At 46.3% G+C, this 16,291-nt stretch overlaps 1 protein-coding gene across 5 annotated transcripts in view; it reads right to left on the bottom strand.

The window, feature by feature from the left end:
- Positions 1-16,291, bottom strand: part of NBAS (NBAS subunit of NRZ tethering complex) — a 378,957-nt gene that overhangs the window by 289,687 nt on the left and 72,979 nt on the right. For all 5 annotated transcript variants that reach the window (XM_090031852.1, XM_090031878.1, XM_090031881.1 and 2 more), the window contains exons 17-19: positions 3,424-3,575; positions 2,497-2,634; positions 2,110-2,188 (exon numbers count right to left, since the gene is read on the bottom strand). In XM_090031852.1, coding sequence (XP_089887978.1) covers positions 2,110-2,188; positions 2,497-2,634; positions 3,424-3,575 — 369 coding nt within the window. The remainder of the gene's footprint in view (positions 1-2,109; positions 2,189-2,496; positions 2,635-3,423; positions 3,576-16,291) is intronic.

Here is a 16,291-nt window from a genome sequence, read left to right as displayed (position 1 = left end):
CTCCCAACTGGAAAAAAAAAATGATGTTTATTATTCATAAAGTCCCCACTAAAGTAAATTTTGGAAATAAAGAGATTTGATACAGAAAAGTCAGCATAACTTGCTAACGATGGGAGTGTGGGGACTGTGGCTAGATTATGTTCTAGCTACTCTGAACCCAGGTAGCAACATGATAAGGAATGCGATACTGCTGTGCAAGTGCATAGGAAGTAGATGAGGCTTTGTCTCCATTGCAAATATTCTCAGAAATGCAAATACACTCAAGGAGTGTCCGTTCATCTCAGTCTAGAACAGCACACTCATTCATTCACTCAAAGAAGCCAGGGAACCAAGGGAGAGTTTTATGAGAAAAGTGATAAGCAGTTTGGGTTGCTCAAGAGGTAGCTATAAAATTCCTACCCCTAAAACAGAGCTAATAAACAATTCATAGTTGAGCCCTATGAAATCCTAGCATAATGAAATATTTTTCAGAATTCAACACTGCAACCTTGCAAATGTCAAAAGACTAAATGCAAACAAAATCTCAGGGAGGTTTTTGCTGAATACCTTCTAGGTTATATTCACTGAATAGGGGTAATAAAAATATTTTCTTTTACAAGAAAAGAATTTAAAACTGTTTCTGAACTAAGCACCCTCCAAGATTAGTTACAAATGAACTGCAACTCAATTCAGTCTTAGTCCTTGCAGTTCACATTTTGAAGATCACACTCCCATCAGAAATGTCAAGAAACATTCAGCGTGTAATGATATACTTCAAAATGGATGATTTCTCTATGGAAGTTACTTACTTGATCCAGTCTTATATTTCAACCTAAGCAAGGTCTGTTCCTGTTTTACAAAAATGCCCCAACCACCAGGCTCTGGGCTAGGCATGGCTGAGAGCATTGGTAACATGCAAGTATACAGAGCTTCAGGCAGTTTTGACAGTATTTCATGAAAAAAAATGTTCTGAGAGTTACATGGCATATCTGCAGATGTAACTAAGCATCTACTGACTTTAGCAACTACACTCTGGTGAAGGGGAAATGTGCTTTTTTTCCAAGTTGTCTTCAAATATTTTAACTCTGTTTCATGCCTGTCAAATGTTCATATTTAAAAAAAAAAATCAAGATAAATTACCTTTTGCTCCACAAAAGGTTTCTGGCCTACCTGAGCTCGCCTTTAAGAACACCCACATTATGGTTTGACGGGTATACTCCACTCAAACCCCACACTTAACACTGTCCCAAAGCAGGTCACACCCAGCATACGCTGGGCACTTGAGCCCCAAGTGAGATCCCCCTGGGACTTGTCCCCCCCCACAGCCAGATGATATGGCCCTGCATGCTAGATCACTGGAACGCAGCTAGATCCAGTTTGCAAAGTTGGGCTGGTGTACATACCTGCCCCCCGCCACTCACTTAGCCTCAGAGCGGGAAGGCTGAGCATCTCTGGCCTAACCAAAGCTATATAAAGCTGAGCTCTCAAAATAATTGTTTCCCTAGACTATTACTTTGTTTTGTAGTGGGTTTTGTGGTCAAACAGGGAAGGTTGACACTGGGTCTGCATATACATAAAAGAATTATAAATTGAAAATACAGCCTGGGGGGTTACTTTGAACTACCACGGAGAAGCAACAACTATAGAAAGAGCATCCAGTGATCCCGTCACCTGAGGATGAATAGGTCATTCAGCTAAAGGAACTGGTGGCCAATGAATGTAATCAATCATTCAGTTAACTCATTTTAGTTATCCAGATCCCATAGTTGCTCTGTTAATAAATTCTCTGCTTTAAAATATAGGCTGTACTATTGTCTCTCTCCAAGCTGAAAAGGTCTAACTTAAATCCCAAACGGGGAAAACAGCTCAGCTGTTTGCTGTAGCTTTTATTTTAAAAGGGCACTGCTTTTCTGATCAGCTGAAGCTCATTAGCATTCTCAGGGAAGTGGTACCTTTTCAAATAAAAGCTAGAGCACTTCAGCAGTCTTTCACAACCCTGTATAGCCCTGATCAGTTTGCAAACCTTAATCTTCATGAGGGGGAAGAAGGGAGGAGGATAGGAGGGGTATGAAATTAAAACTACAAAGTATACAAGTGCTACTCTATAAGATTATCCGCCCATCTCCTTACCTCATATGTTGCAAGTCGATCTAAATACATTAATAATTTCAGCCTGCTGCGACAAAGCTCTTTTTGTTCCAACGTTAGCCTGTTTGGTGAGAGAAAAGAGAGGCGGGGAGAGATTTTCTGTTTTAAGGTTGCTGCAGCAGATATACTTTCAAAAGCGGATTTCTATGAAAGACAAAGCAACAAGATGAAGATAAAAAGACAAACTGTCTCTGTATATTGGAAGCTCAATGAGAAATTCAATAACCTGGAGACTTTCACAGTATCATGCTGATTAAATATTAAAACTGTTACCCAATTAGAAGTAAAGAGAAGAAAAATAATTATGCCCTTGGGAATGAGAATATATAAAAATAAATTTAAGTAAAATTGGCCTGACGTTTCATTTACTTTGAGAAGTTCACTGATAGAAGCAGTTCTTGCCGCTTCCTGGCCTCCTTTTCCATTCTACTGTCTGCTTCTTCATCAGGCGACATAAAATCTTCATAGGGGACTTCATCAATGTCCACCTCCCCCGGTAAGATAAATCTGACAGAAAGAACCAAAAAAAAAAAAAAAAAAAAAAAAAAAAAAAATCAATGCTAAAGAGATATAAAGAGCAAGTTATCCAGCCAACAACAAGTTTTACACAGCTTTCTGTCTGCATCTTTTGTATCAGAATTGATTTTTTACTGAAAATGGTAAACAGAATTATTTGAAGAATAGTATTATACTTGTGAGCTTTACTGAAGTAGCCTGAGTATTTGAAAAAGGAAAGGCATAATTCTACACAAAACAGGCTTGTCATCCATTAAGTTTACAAGTCTATAGGCAGGAGAGTTCCTAACACTACTCCTGCACCATACATGGCTGTAAATGGCAAGGGCATACAGCCCCATGTCTTGATGTATACCAAGTCAAATGATACAGTATGAGTGACCTGCTTTAGAATATTTTCCTCCCAAATACAAAATATGAAAATGGTCTCTTTTGTTTTCTTGGAATTTTTTTTAACCTACCCACTTTAAGAATGAAAGCAGATATTGAAAAAAGATTGTAAAATGTCAACCTATAGTTTAAACCAATCTAAGGGCATCCAATTCCAAGTGGAGGATGAATTTTAAAAAAGATAAAATTGATACTGGTTTTATACTAAGCCCTTCACACCATCACACTCCATGTCCAAGGTCACAATTTTCTTTATTTCAGGAATAGTTAGAGTTGTTTTAAAGAGGACATATTTTAAAGATCATATGTCCTGCTGAGGTTTCATTTGAGTTGACCAACAACTTTTGCTGAATTAATTTCAGAGCACAGAAACAAGACACAACAACAAACCTGCCACCATCTTCTCCTTTCCCTATAGCTATAAGGGCCTCCAAGTCTGTGCCTTTTAAACCATATTGAAGCAATTCTTTTGCAGCATCCACATTCTCAGGAACTCTTTCCAGACATTCATGAAGAACCCAAGACCGCTTCTTTATTTTACTCTAGTAAAACATAAGAGATAATGCAAGTCTCTCATTACATGTTTCAACCTACTAAAAGACACTGAACACACGCAGTACATTTTTTTTCTCAACATTGTCTTCCATTTTAAAATTTTGTCAATTTGCTCTAGCATGACATGAATTTACAAGAGTGAATCAATAAAATAACAAAAAAAGTATTTTGAAAATTACAATATTGTTTAGTTTTACAATGTTTTGTTAATTTATCAGTATGTGTGCAGGAATGTTTTTGGTTAACTTAGGTTAGTAAGTCCTCTGTATGGCATTCTGCTAATAAATCTATGCTGACCAGCTAAGAGAAGCTATTTGAATGATCAAGTTTCTAAGTCTGTAACAACTGCTGTTGAGAGCAAGACAGGTTAACCCCTAAACACAATAAAAGTAACACTTCACTTTTAATTTAAGGATTACAAAGCACTATGAAAGAGCAAGATGATTTTCCTCTGTGTATAAAGATGTAAAGGACACAGATCTGTAATGATTTAACAAATACTGTTCAGCAACATAATTTCAGAAGTAGGTCCATAATTCCTACCCCTCAGTGTGGCTGAAAACCTCCTCACTCTATATGAACATGCAGTACACAAAGTTTGGAATAATCATAAAACCACATTCAAAAGCTATTCCTCCTTAATATAAACTGTGGGTGTGGATGCATACAAATTAACCATTCGAAAATTTGACTGATCAGCAGGGATGTTTTCCATTCCCTGCAGAAATATAATGCAGAAAAGCCACAGTTTTTTCCTTTGGAAGTGGGAAACTGTGGGTTTCCCCTTGCAGGCTGGCAGCATTCAAGGAGCTGAGTGTTCAACCAGCCTGCAAGGATCTGGTTGGGGCGAGAGACGTGGGGCAGAAAATTTTCCAGGGATTTATTTTTCCGTGGGAAATTTTCCATTACTAAAAATTCATGGTTTCATAAAAAGGCAATCAGGACTCATAGTAGAGATGATATGTTTTATTAAACCAACAAGATTTTTGCAAAAAAAAATTCTTCAATTGCAAGTTTTCAGGCACAAACACCCTTCCTCAGGCATTGGAGAAAAGATTGTAAAAGAGCTGCTTGTTTCATAAAAGTCATTAGTAACAATAAATGGATGTCAATATTATAATTAGGTAAGTTTGACAGTTTCAAAGCTGTAATTAATATTTTTCAAGTGATTATCCCTAGGAAGTGTGAGAAAGAATACACATATGTTTTCTTGATTTGTAAACAGGAGAGTAAGTACACTCACATAATAATCCAAACCAAAAATCAAGTTATGAATTCACCTAATTGGCTGTGCATTTCAAATAAAAACCAAAGCTAAAATTCTCTCAAACTGCAAGTGAAACCAAAAGCAAAATTAAAACTGTCATTAATTTTTGTTTCACTTTTAGTTCAGCAAACACACAGAGCAGCGTCTCATTTCTTTTCTTGAGTTGGGGAAGTTGAAAGTGTTTGCATAAGATCTGTTTTTTAGTGCTTTTGGTTTGAAGTAGTCATAAGCATGCCTAATCAGAAAAAAAAACAACCTAGTGTGTGGCATCATTATAGTGAAGTTCAAGCTACTGAAGGAAGGAAGAAAGTTGGTAGATGTAAATACTGTGGGCAGGAATATGCTAACACTGCAACAAGAATGAAGAAACATTTAATAACATGTAGAAACTGTCCTGAAAGAGTACAGGAGTTTCAATGAGGTAAGGAGACTAGTCAGGGAGGCACTGAGGTCCTGGAGGGGAGGGAGTTGGGAGTCCAAGGAGAGTGGTAATTCCTTAAGGAGATGATCCTCAAAGTCCAGAAGATGACAATCCCAAACACAGATGAAAGGGGCAAGAGCACTCAAAAGCCCCTATGGCTTACCAAAAGCAGACCTCTTTATCCAATTCTTCACCTCCATTTTCTTGTGCAGGGACCGGGACTTCCCCACCGTGATGCAAGACGGACTTGAGGGGAATGTCTCCAGACCTCAGGTTGGGGAGGACCGAGTTAGAGAGCTTCTGGAGGGGCTGGATATGTTCAAATCAGCAGGTCCAGATGCTCTCCACCACAGGGTGTTGAGGGAGCTAGCAGGGGTTATTGCAGGGCCTTTGGCATGGCTTTACGAGCGCTCGTGGTGCTCGGGCCAGGTGCCAGATGATTGGAAGATAGCCAACATGGTCCCCATCTTTAAAAAAGGGAGGAGGGAGGGCCGGGGCAACTATAGGCCCGTCAGTCTTAACCTCAATCCTACGGAAACTCTTTGAGAAGATCATCAAGCAGCACATCTGCGATGGGCCGGCTTCAGGGATGATGCTCAAGAGCAACCAGCATGGTTTCATTAGGGGCAGGTCATGTCAGACCAACCCGACTGCTTTTTATGATCAGGTCGCAAAAGCACTGGATGCAGGTGTTGCTATGGATGTAGTCTTTCTGTACTTCAGCAAGGCCTTTGACACTGTCTCCCACCCCATCCTCATTAAAAACATAAGCGACTGTGGCACTGATGCCTACACAGTCAGATGGATTGCAGATTGGCTGAAGGGTCATACTCAGAAGGTGGCGGTGGATGGGTCATATTCGACCTGGGGAGAAGGGGGCAGCGGAGTCCCCCAGGGTTCGGTCCTTGGGCCCACGCTGTTTAATCTCTTTATCAGTGATTTGGACGATGGGGTAAAAAGCAACTTGTTTAAATTTGCTGATGATACCAAAATTTGGGGTGAGGTGAGCACGCTAGTAGGGAGGGAAAGACTGCAGCAACACCTGGATAGGTTGCAGGGGTGGGCTAACAAAAACAGGATGTGTTTCAATACTGACAAGTGCAGGGGGCTGCACTTAGGCAGTAGAAACCAGCAGCACACTTATAGAATGGGAAGCTTCCTTCTTGAGAGCACGGAGGCAGAAAGGGATCTTGGAGTCATTATTGACTCCACGATGAACATGGGCTGACAATGCGAGGTCACGGTTGGCAGGGCTAACCAGACCTTGTCGTGCATCCACAGGTACAGCTCAAGCAGGACCACGGAGGTGATCCTCTCCCTCTACATGAGGCTGGTCAGGCCACAGCTGGACTACTGTGTCCAGTTGTGCGTGCCCCACTTCAGGAGGGATGTGGACAACATTGAGAGGGTCCAAAGGAGGGCCACCCGCATGATCCGGGAACAACAGGGCAGACCTTACAATGAGAGACTGAGGGACCTGAACCTGTTCAGGCTTCACAAGAGAAGGCTGAGGGGGAGCCTGGTGACCATCTATAAACTCACTAGGGGGGACCAGAAGGGTTTGGGAGAGACCTTGTTTCTCTAGCACCCCCTGGCATAACAAGAAATAATGGCCACAAGTTGTTGGGGAGTAGGCTTAGATTAGACATCCGTAAGAACTACTTCACAGTTAGGGCGGCTAGGATCTGGAACCAACTTCCAAGGGAAGTGGTGCTGGCTCTTACCCTGGGGGTCTTTAAGAAGAGGCCTGATGCCTACCTGGGTGGAGTCATTTAAGCCCAGTTTTTCTCTTGCCCAGGCAGGGGGTCAGACTTTAAGATCTACAAGGTCCATTCCAACCCTGTTTCTATGATTTCTATGATTCTATGAAAAGCATCCAGGAATATCTCAAAGCCAAAAAGAAGGCGTACACCCAATGGAAGGGAGGGGCCATCACCAAGGAGGATTATACCTCTAATGCTCGAGATTGTAGGGGGGTTGTTAGGAAGGCTAAGGCAGAGATGGAATTGGGACTAGCAACCTGAATCAAAGATAACAAGTCCTTTTTTAAATACATAGCGGATAAAAAGAAGGTACCAAGCAACGTGGGGCCTCTGCAGGACTTGCTTCGTAATCTGGTGGTAGCACCAGACAACAAAGCTAATTTCTTTAACAAATTATTTTCTTCCATTTCTCTGAGCAGGGACAGGGACATCCCCCCAGTGGGAATCTGGACGGACCCAGGGGAGGCGCAGCCAGGCACAGGTTCAGTGAGAACCTAGTCAGGGAACTTCTGGAGGGGCTAGACATGTTCAAATCAGCAGGTCCTGACGATCTCCATCCCAGAGTGCTCAGGGAACTGGCAGAGGTCATTGAGGGACCCCTGGCACAGCTTTATGAGCACTCGTTGTGCTCTGGCGAGGTGCCAGAGGACTGGAAAAGGGCCAATGTGGTCCCCATTTTCAAAAAAAGGGAGAAAAGAGGACCCAGGAAACTATAGGCCTGCTAGTCTTACCTCAGTCCTGGGGAAGCTCTTTGCAAAAATTATCCAGGAGCACAATCTGCAAGGGACCAGCAGGGGAGATTATGTTTAGGGACAACCAACATGGGTTCATTTGAGGCAGGTCCTGGCAGATGAACCTGGTGGCCTTCTATAACCAGGTTCCAAAGCCTTGGACACAAGTGTCACGGTAGACACAGTCTTTCTGGACTTTAGGAAGGCCTTCAACACCGTCTCTCACCAATGTCTCTCAACATTAGGCGACTCTAGGGTTGACACCTACACAATCAGATGGGTTGTTAATTGGCTGGAGGACCGCAGCCAGACAGTAGTGGTGGATGGGCCATTTTCAACCTGGAGGGATATGGGCAGTGGGGTCCCCCAGGGCTCGGTCCTCGGGCCCCCACTGTTCAATATCTTCATCAGCGACTTTTCCTTCTGATGGATCAGGCTAGACTAGAATAGGATAAAATAAAAATCTGTCTCCCCCTTTTGTTGGAGGAACTTGGTAGCTCAAGTAAAATAGCAGATCTGTTCAAGACAGTCAAGCCTTGTGGACAAAATGCCAGGAGAAGTTGAAGAAAAAGCAGAGGAGACACTAGCTTGAACTATATTTGCAAGTGGTACACCTCTTTCCATAACTGAAAATCAATACTGGAAGGAACATTACAAACTAATTCGCCCATCATACAAGTTGTCGTCACGGTACCGCTTACCACATTCTCTGTTAGATAGAGAGCATGACAGAGTTCAAACAATGGTTATTTAAAGAATTGGTCAAGCAGGATAACTGACTCTGATGTCAGATGGATGGACTGATATACAAGGAAATACTTTATTGAACATTATGTGAGCAACAACCAAACCAATATTCCTGAAAGCTATTGCTACCAAATCTTCTTGTCATAGAGGTGAATACACAGCCAAGCTACTGAGTGAAAAGATTGAAAGTGCAGGTCCCTCCAGGGTACAAGCCCTGGTAACTGATAATGCAAGCAACATGAAAGTTTTATGACGAATATTAAAGGCAAAGTATCATCATTAGGGGTGCACCAATAGAGATTTTGGGGGCTGATACCGATAGCCGATATTTAAGGAGGCATATCACAGCCAATACTGATCCGAAATCTTATACAGCTGCCCTGAGGTGGTAAGTCCAGTGTGGTGGAAGGGGAGGGGGGAGAAAAGGGACACAGGAGAGGCACAAATCAATGTCTCCCACAGTGAGGGAGGGGGTAGAGGCAGGTACTTCCCACCCAGGTTTCACAAGATAGAGAAGCAGCTCATGGGGTGGGAGCAGCTCCCACTGCTGCTTGCACCCCAGAAGACTGGTGGGGGGGACCTGTGCCCCCATATCTGCACAGCATGGGGCAGGTTGCAGCTGCAACTTGGACCCAAAGCTGAAGCTCAGAGCTGCATGGGGCTTTTCTTGCTGAGGGCTGGGCTCGGAGCAGGTTCCAGTGGTGCTGAGACGAGGCTGCAGCCACTCCAAATTTCTCCGCAGCTCCGCTCCCAGTCCCATCCACCACCCAATGCAGCCCCAGCTCTTCCCAGAGCTTGGGTGGAGGTGGGACATGCAGCCAGGTCTTCATCGGGCAACAGCACAGGGCCGGGAGCAGAGCTGTGGCAAAATCTGGGGTGGACGCAGCATCCTCCCAGCACCACCATAGCCCGCTATGAGCCCTCTGCCCAGCAACAAAGCTATGCAGTGTTGGCTCCAGCTGTACCCCACAGCTGCTGCCTGGGGGCACACAATCCCCCGCCTTCCTGGGGTGCAAGCAGCGGTAGAAGCCAGCCATCCACCCCACAAGCTGTTCCTCCTCCCCCCCCAGCTAGGCAGTGCCTGTCCCTGCCCCCTGCCTCACCATGGGGGGGCTTTGATCTGTGTCTCCCTCTGCCCCTTCCGACATATCAGCTGGAGGCAGCTCTCCATGCTGCCGGCTCTGCTCCGTGCTGTACTGCGTTTGCGTGCAGCACGGGCATTTATCAGCCAAATTATCATCCCCAAAGGGCTGATATCCAATATAAACAGTTTTCTTCATATCAGTACCGATCTGATATTAGATCAATGTATCAGTGTACCCATAAACCTCATTTAATAGTATTTGGCTGTCTGGCTCATGGATTGAAACTTCTGGCAAAAGGCATAGTAAGTGTGAGTACAATGAAGACAATATTGGTAAACTGCAAAGTTATGGTGAAGATATTCAACAATAATCATGTTGCTAATCAGATCTTGAAGAAATTACAGAAAGAGAAGCAAGGGAAGAAAAGTGCACTTTTATTGCCAGAAGAAATTAGATGGGACTCGGCTAAAAAACGTTTACATAGTTTGCTGTGTAAAAAGAACTGTTTGCAGTGTGATTCAATAGTATCCCAGACTATTCCCATGAATATTCAGAAGCAGAGATTCTCGACAACCATGTGTTCTGGGTTCCAGTTCAATGAGCATTCAATTTGCTACTATCAGTTCCAAGCTAATCGAGAAACTTGAAGGAGATACACGAAGCCTTTCAAATATTCCAGAGATATTCAGACACCTGTATGACAATCTAACTGAGCCTTCTTCACCTCTATCCAAAAAAGTAGTAGTAGTAAAACAAATGTTTACAAAGAGATCTGAGTTTTGTTCTCATCCAGTTTATCTGGCTACAAACATTTTGGATCCTCAACACAGAGAACATCATTTATCAGAAGATGAATTATCTACTGCTCTTGACACAATTATGGAAGTAGCTAAGAATGTCCCCAACACCGACAACATAGCTGTGATGACAGACAATGCCAAGTACTGCTTGGACTAAAGACATCATTTGGCGGGCAGTAGAGAATGTCTCCTCTCACATGGTGGAAGGAATACTGTAACACCCGACTGATGTTCAGGATTGCTCCAAGGATCCTAAGCACCCCACCAACAGCAGCTTCTTCTAAACAGAACTGGAAGCTTTCAGCTTAATCAAGACAAAAAAGACGAACAGACTAACAAAAGAATGCACCCCTAAGCTTGTTTCTATTTCTCAGTCTCTTGCTTCTGGAAAAAATCAGTCAGAAGCACAATTAGCAAAGTAGATGCAGTGTGATAAGTTCCCCTTGCCCACAGACTCATTGGTAAAACCATCCATTAGCGAGACAGAATGTGTTTCAAGTAGTTCTGAATCAGATTTGCCTCAATCAGATTCTGAAATGGAACTAATTAAGTGAGGGGTGGGCAAAATACGGCCCGCGAGTCAGATTCAGCCCGTGAGACCATTCTATCCACCCCGCGGGGCCCCTAAAAAAAATTGGATAATTAATATTTCTCTGTCCTTGGTTCCTGTAAAAGATGAAAGGAACCAAGGGCAGTAGGATCCAGGGGAAGCCCAGCAAGCTCCAACAACAGTGGGGCCCACCCAGCCCTGTCCCCCAGCCAGGGTTTCTGGTCTGGGAGCATGTGGCTGCCCTGGCGCGGGAAGCTCAGTAAGTGTGGGGGAGACCCCAGGCAAGGAAGAAGTGCAGGTGGGGGGGAAGTGGCCCCTCCTCACCCACACCCAATGCCCTGCGCTGCAGCTGCTTGCAGCCCATGTGGGGCTGCCTGTGCCCACTCTGGACAGCCCCATGCAGGCTGCAAGCGACTGCAGTGTGGAGCACCGGGCGCAGGGCAGGGAAGAGGTCGCTTCCCGCCCCCATGCTCAGCTTTTCCCTGAGCATGGGGTCCCAGCTGGCAGGGGCTCTGTGAAGCCAGGCCAGCTCCCCCCTCCCTGCTGGTACAGCCCAGCCCAGCTCCCCGGACCCTTGCCAGCCTGCGCCCTGTTTTTGTCCCCACCGGTGTTAGCCCTGGAACATACCCATGAGGCCCTCAACAGCCTGCCAAAACTGGGTAAGCCGCCCTCCGCCCAAAATAATTGCCCACCTATGAATTAAGTAGTGCAATTAATTATACAGATCGAGACAGTGAAACTGGGAGTGCAGCAATGGCCTCAGAGGAAGAGAGTTAAACTCTGTTGAAGTAGATGAGTGGACAACCATAGCATATCCTGCACAGTTCTTTGGGTGTGCTAAAATTAGTGTGTCAACAGTTTTCAGTGCCTTCATTTTTTTCCTTAAATTTAAAACAAACAATGTAAGGGAAGTACATGCCATTGTGTATTGTCTTTACATTTTTACAAGTATTCCAATAATTTCTTTCCACATAAAGCTCTGAATTTGCTTGAACATAACATTTAAACCACACTAAGTGTACTATATTTCTTTTTCTAATCAAATATTTTAGTTCAATGGCTTGTCTCTATCGGGACATAAAATTTACATGAGGATACTTCTTTAATTTTCATAGTAGATAGGGTTGGAAGGGACCTGAGCAGGGCTGGAAGTCCGACCCCCTGCCACGGGCAGGAAAGAATGCTGGGGTCAAACAACCCCAGCTAGGTGATTATCTAGCCTCCTTTTGAAGATCCCCAGGGTAGGAGTGAGCACCGCTTCCTTTGGAAGTTGGTTCAAGATCATAGCCACCCTGACTGTGAAGTAGCGCCTCCTGATATCTAGCCTGAATCTACTCTCGGTCAACTTATGGTGGTTATTCCTCGTTACTCCCGGTAGTGCTCGGGGGGGAACAGGGACTCTTGCATAGCCTGCTGATCCCCCTTGGCCAGTTTGTAGATGGCCATCAGATCCCCTCTCAGTCTTCTCTTGTGGAAGCTGAACAGGTTCAAGTCCCTTAGCCTCTCCTTGTAGGGCCTGCCCTGCTGCCCCAATTATGCGAGTGGCCCTCCTCTGGACCCTCTCCATGTTGTCCACATCCCTCCTGAAGTGCGACACCCAGAACTGGATGCAGTACTCCAGCTGCAGCCTGACCAGTGTCACATACAGGGGGAGGATCACCTCCTTGGACTTGCTTGCGATGCATCTGTGGATGCACGACAAGGTACGGTTAGCCTTCCTGACCGTGTCCCCACACTGGCAGCGCATGTTCATTTTGGAATCAATGATGATTCCAAGATCCTTTTCCGCCTCTGTACTGACAAGAAGGGAGTTCCCCAGCTTGTAGGTATGGTGCCGGTTGTTCCTCCCCAGGTGCATCACTTTGCACTTGTCGGTATTGAATCCCATCCAGTTCTTATCCGCCCACCCCTGTAACCTGTCTAGATCTAGTTTCAGCCTGTCCCTCTCCTCCAGCATGCCCACTTCTCCCCACAATTTAGTGTCATCCGCAAATTTGAACAATGTATTTTGTTTACTAAATACAAGTCAAATAAGCATGCTAAATCATATCACGCTGTATTTAGGGCATTGGAAAGTTTTCCAGAAAATTTTTCAAAATTATCTGGAAAACCCACATCTCTGCTTGGGCCTGGGGGGAGTGGCAGGATGGTGACTGGAGATCAGGGGCACCACATGCATCTGCATGCACACACGCACACATCTGACAATGCAACCAGGCAGGGTGGTAGGAGTATCCCTGGCAATTGGATGCAGGTAAGTCTATGGGGGGCAGGGGAGAACGCATGGCAGGGAAGGCCGTATGTGTATGACACACACGTATGGGAGCCTGTGCCTGTGGGTACCTGCCGGCGGGTACCTGCCTTTGTTTCATTTTCGGACATTTCAGCTGTCGAAACACCAAGTCTGAAATGAAATGCAAGGCTCTGAAACAGCTCCGAAATGAAACAGATTTATTCAAAATGCTTCGGAAATGTTTTGGAGGTGGGCTTGCAGGGAAAGAGAAACTAAGCAGGGGGTGGGGAGGGAGGGGGTACTGCTCTGATATTGATATCTGTAGCTGGCCAGTGACAATGATCTGTCCCTGAGGTCCCTTCCAATCCCATTGCTCTGGGGGAGGGACAGAAAACCACCATAAAAGGCTGCTTGTGAACTGCTCTCTGCCATTTTGCAGCTGCATCTGTGTCTGTGTAGCAGCAGGAACAGCATCTGTAAGCTTACAGCTTGGTAGTGCATTCCTACCAAGTTGTAGCCAATCCTTTCTTCCCTAAAAATCCTGTTATTTGTTGGGGGGTTTTTTCCTCCTCCGTAAGTAAGGAGAAAGCAGCGCCTTGCCTGGCAGTGTCTGATCACTGTGTACTGCAGGAAAGTACTACACATTACACACACACACACACACACTTTTTTTCCAGCACATGAAATATGAAGCATGCTGGAAAGGTAGGTGTCAGGTCTTCTGGCAGTGGAGCCAGAGAGGGCAGAGGGAGAGCTGTAAGTCCCCCTCTCCCCCAGACTTAGATGCAACCTCTTCCCTAGCACTAGCAGGCATAAGGCTTCTAGTGTCAGTGGCAGCAAGGAGGTGGGATCAATGCCTGCATCTGCACCCCCCTCCAGTAACGCCAACCATAATAACAACCCCCAGCACCACCAGCATGATAAGAAGCACCCGCATATCATTGACTGTCTCCTCCACCCCGTGTCAGTTCCCAGCCTGAGCCTTCCAGTGTCAGAGGAGAAGCTAGATCTGGAAGCAAGGGACCTGAGCACGCTAGAAAAAGAAATTCTGAGGACTGAAGAGGACTCTGAGTTTGTTCTCCACACCCTCCAAGTTCCCTTAGAGTCAGGTCTCCATCCCCAGAAGGCACTTCAGAGGAGGTTGACATGGAGGTTGTGGAGGCGATTGGCTCAGCTGAGTCAACTTGTCCTGTTGTTGTGCCTCTGACTGCTGAGGAGGAGGATCAGGCAGGCTCTACACCTGCACCCCAGAAGCAAGGGGGTAGTGTGGTGTGGGATCATTTTGAGCTGGCAGATGATCCCACATATGCTATCTGCCTGCAGCGCTAATGTAAGACCAGCCAGGGCAAGGAGATGAAATGCTTCAGCACCACAGGGATCCTGATGCATCTCGGGAGGCACCACCCCCTCGCCCTTGCTCCTCCTCAGCCTGGCACCACTGAGAACATGCCCAAAAAAGAAGCCCCATCTTGTTCCAAAGCCCCCATCCCCCCAAAGCAGAGGCAGGCCACTGTGAAACAGTGGAACAAAGGCAGACAGAAAGGCGAGTGAGATCACCCAGACCACTGGGGAGATGCTTGCTCTGGAAGGCCAGCCCTTCTCCCTAGTTGAGCAGCCAGGGTTCAGGCGGCTCATGGTGCTTGTGGCACCATCCTACCAAGTGCCCACATGCACCACCTTCAGCAGGATGGCAGTAGCCTCCCTGTATGAGGCATGCAGGGAGTATTTGAGGGAGAAGCTGCACAAGTCAGGTCCGCAGACATCTGGAGCAGCTGAGGTGAAGATCATACCTACCTCTCCCTCACAGGGCACTGGTGCCATCAGTCAGCTCTCCTTTAAGCTGAGGTGATGGATGAATCCCACACGGCAACCGAGATCACGGTGGCCATGAACTGCATAGTACAGGGGTGGCTCACTGGGGAGAGCGAGCTCACCCACAGGTTCACGGTCACCAACAATGGTGCCAATACGGTCAAGGCAGTCTGTGTGGCACACAAGTTCCACCTCATAGTCAGGGATGCCTTGGAGGGGTACAGGGCTCCCGGTGACAGCACCGTCACAACCAGCTGGCTCATTTCGAAATGCAGAAAGGTGGCGGGCTACTTCCACTGGAGCATCAAGGAAGACAAGGTGCTGTAGAACAAACAGGCAGAGCTGAGCATCCCGCAGCACAAAATCATCCAGGATGTGAAGACTTGGTGGAACTCCACATACCTGCTGCTCAAAAGGCTGGTGGAGCAACAGAAGGCCATGCATGAGATGGCCTTGCTCGGGGAGATTGGGATCAGCGGCCTGCTTAACAGAACATCATGGGATACCACCTCCCAGATCTTGGTGGTCCTCAAGCTGTTCCTTTAGGCCACCAAGACCATCAGCACTGGCAATGCCCTCCTTAGCCAGGTGATCCACATAGCAAAGGAATTTGAGAACCAATAGGAGAAGTTCCAAGGGATAGATGTTTCTGGCTGGGGCAAGCCACCGTCACCAGGCATACAGGCACTGGTGAAGCGGCTGAGGGAGGGCATCAAGAAACAGCTGGGTCTGTTGTGGTCCAGTATGGTCCACATGCTGGTGGCCATGTGCGACCCAAAGGTGAAGGAGAGCATGTGCAGCAGCAAAACCCTGGATCATTGGATTGAGGTGCTGGTGAACAGAGTCTGGGAGGCAGAAGGGCACAGGCGGGGGGACATGGAAGAGAGGATCTACTTTCCTGTGCCAGCACTCCCAGCAGCAGCCAGTCTCCTCCACGACAGCTGCTGCCAATGTGGGCCAAAGGCATTAGTTCAAGGCCGGGGTTCAGAGGCACCAGACCCCAGCCTTGGGCAGGTAACTGCAGAGGCCTCAGTGGTTACCTATTTTCACGAGGATGTGGAGCCACTGGACCGCAACTCATTGGCCTTTTGGGCAACCCATAGCCAGATGTGGCAGGATCTGGCCAGCTGCCCGGGAACACCCATCCTGTCCACCGACTAGCGTTCCAAGTGAGGTGCTCAGCATTGCTGGGGATGTTGACACCCCACTGCACCTGCCTGGATCCTGCTTTGGTGGAGGTAAACCTCCCACTGCTGAGGTTCCCTGAGCTCCACATGCAGATGGAGTAAATGCT

Source organism: Crocodylus siamensis, chromosome 1 (genome assembly GCF_052110815.1).
Source record: "Crocodylus siamensis isolate JL-2025a chromosome 1, ASM5211081v1, whole genome shotgun sequence".
NCBI lineage: Eukaryota > Metazoa > Chordata > Crocodylia > Crocodylidae > Crocodylus > Crocodylus siamensis.
Note: the sequence above shows the minus strand (reverse complement) of the source record. Positions and strands in the feature narration are given on the sequence as shown.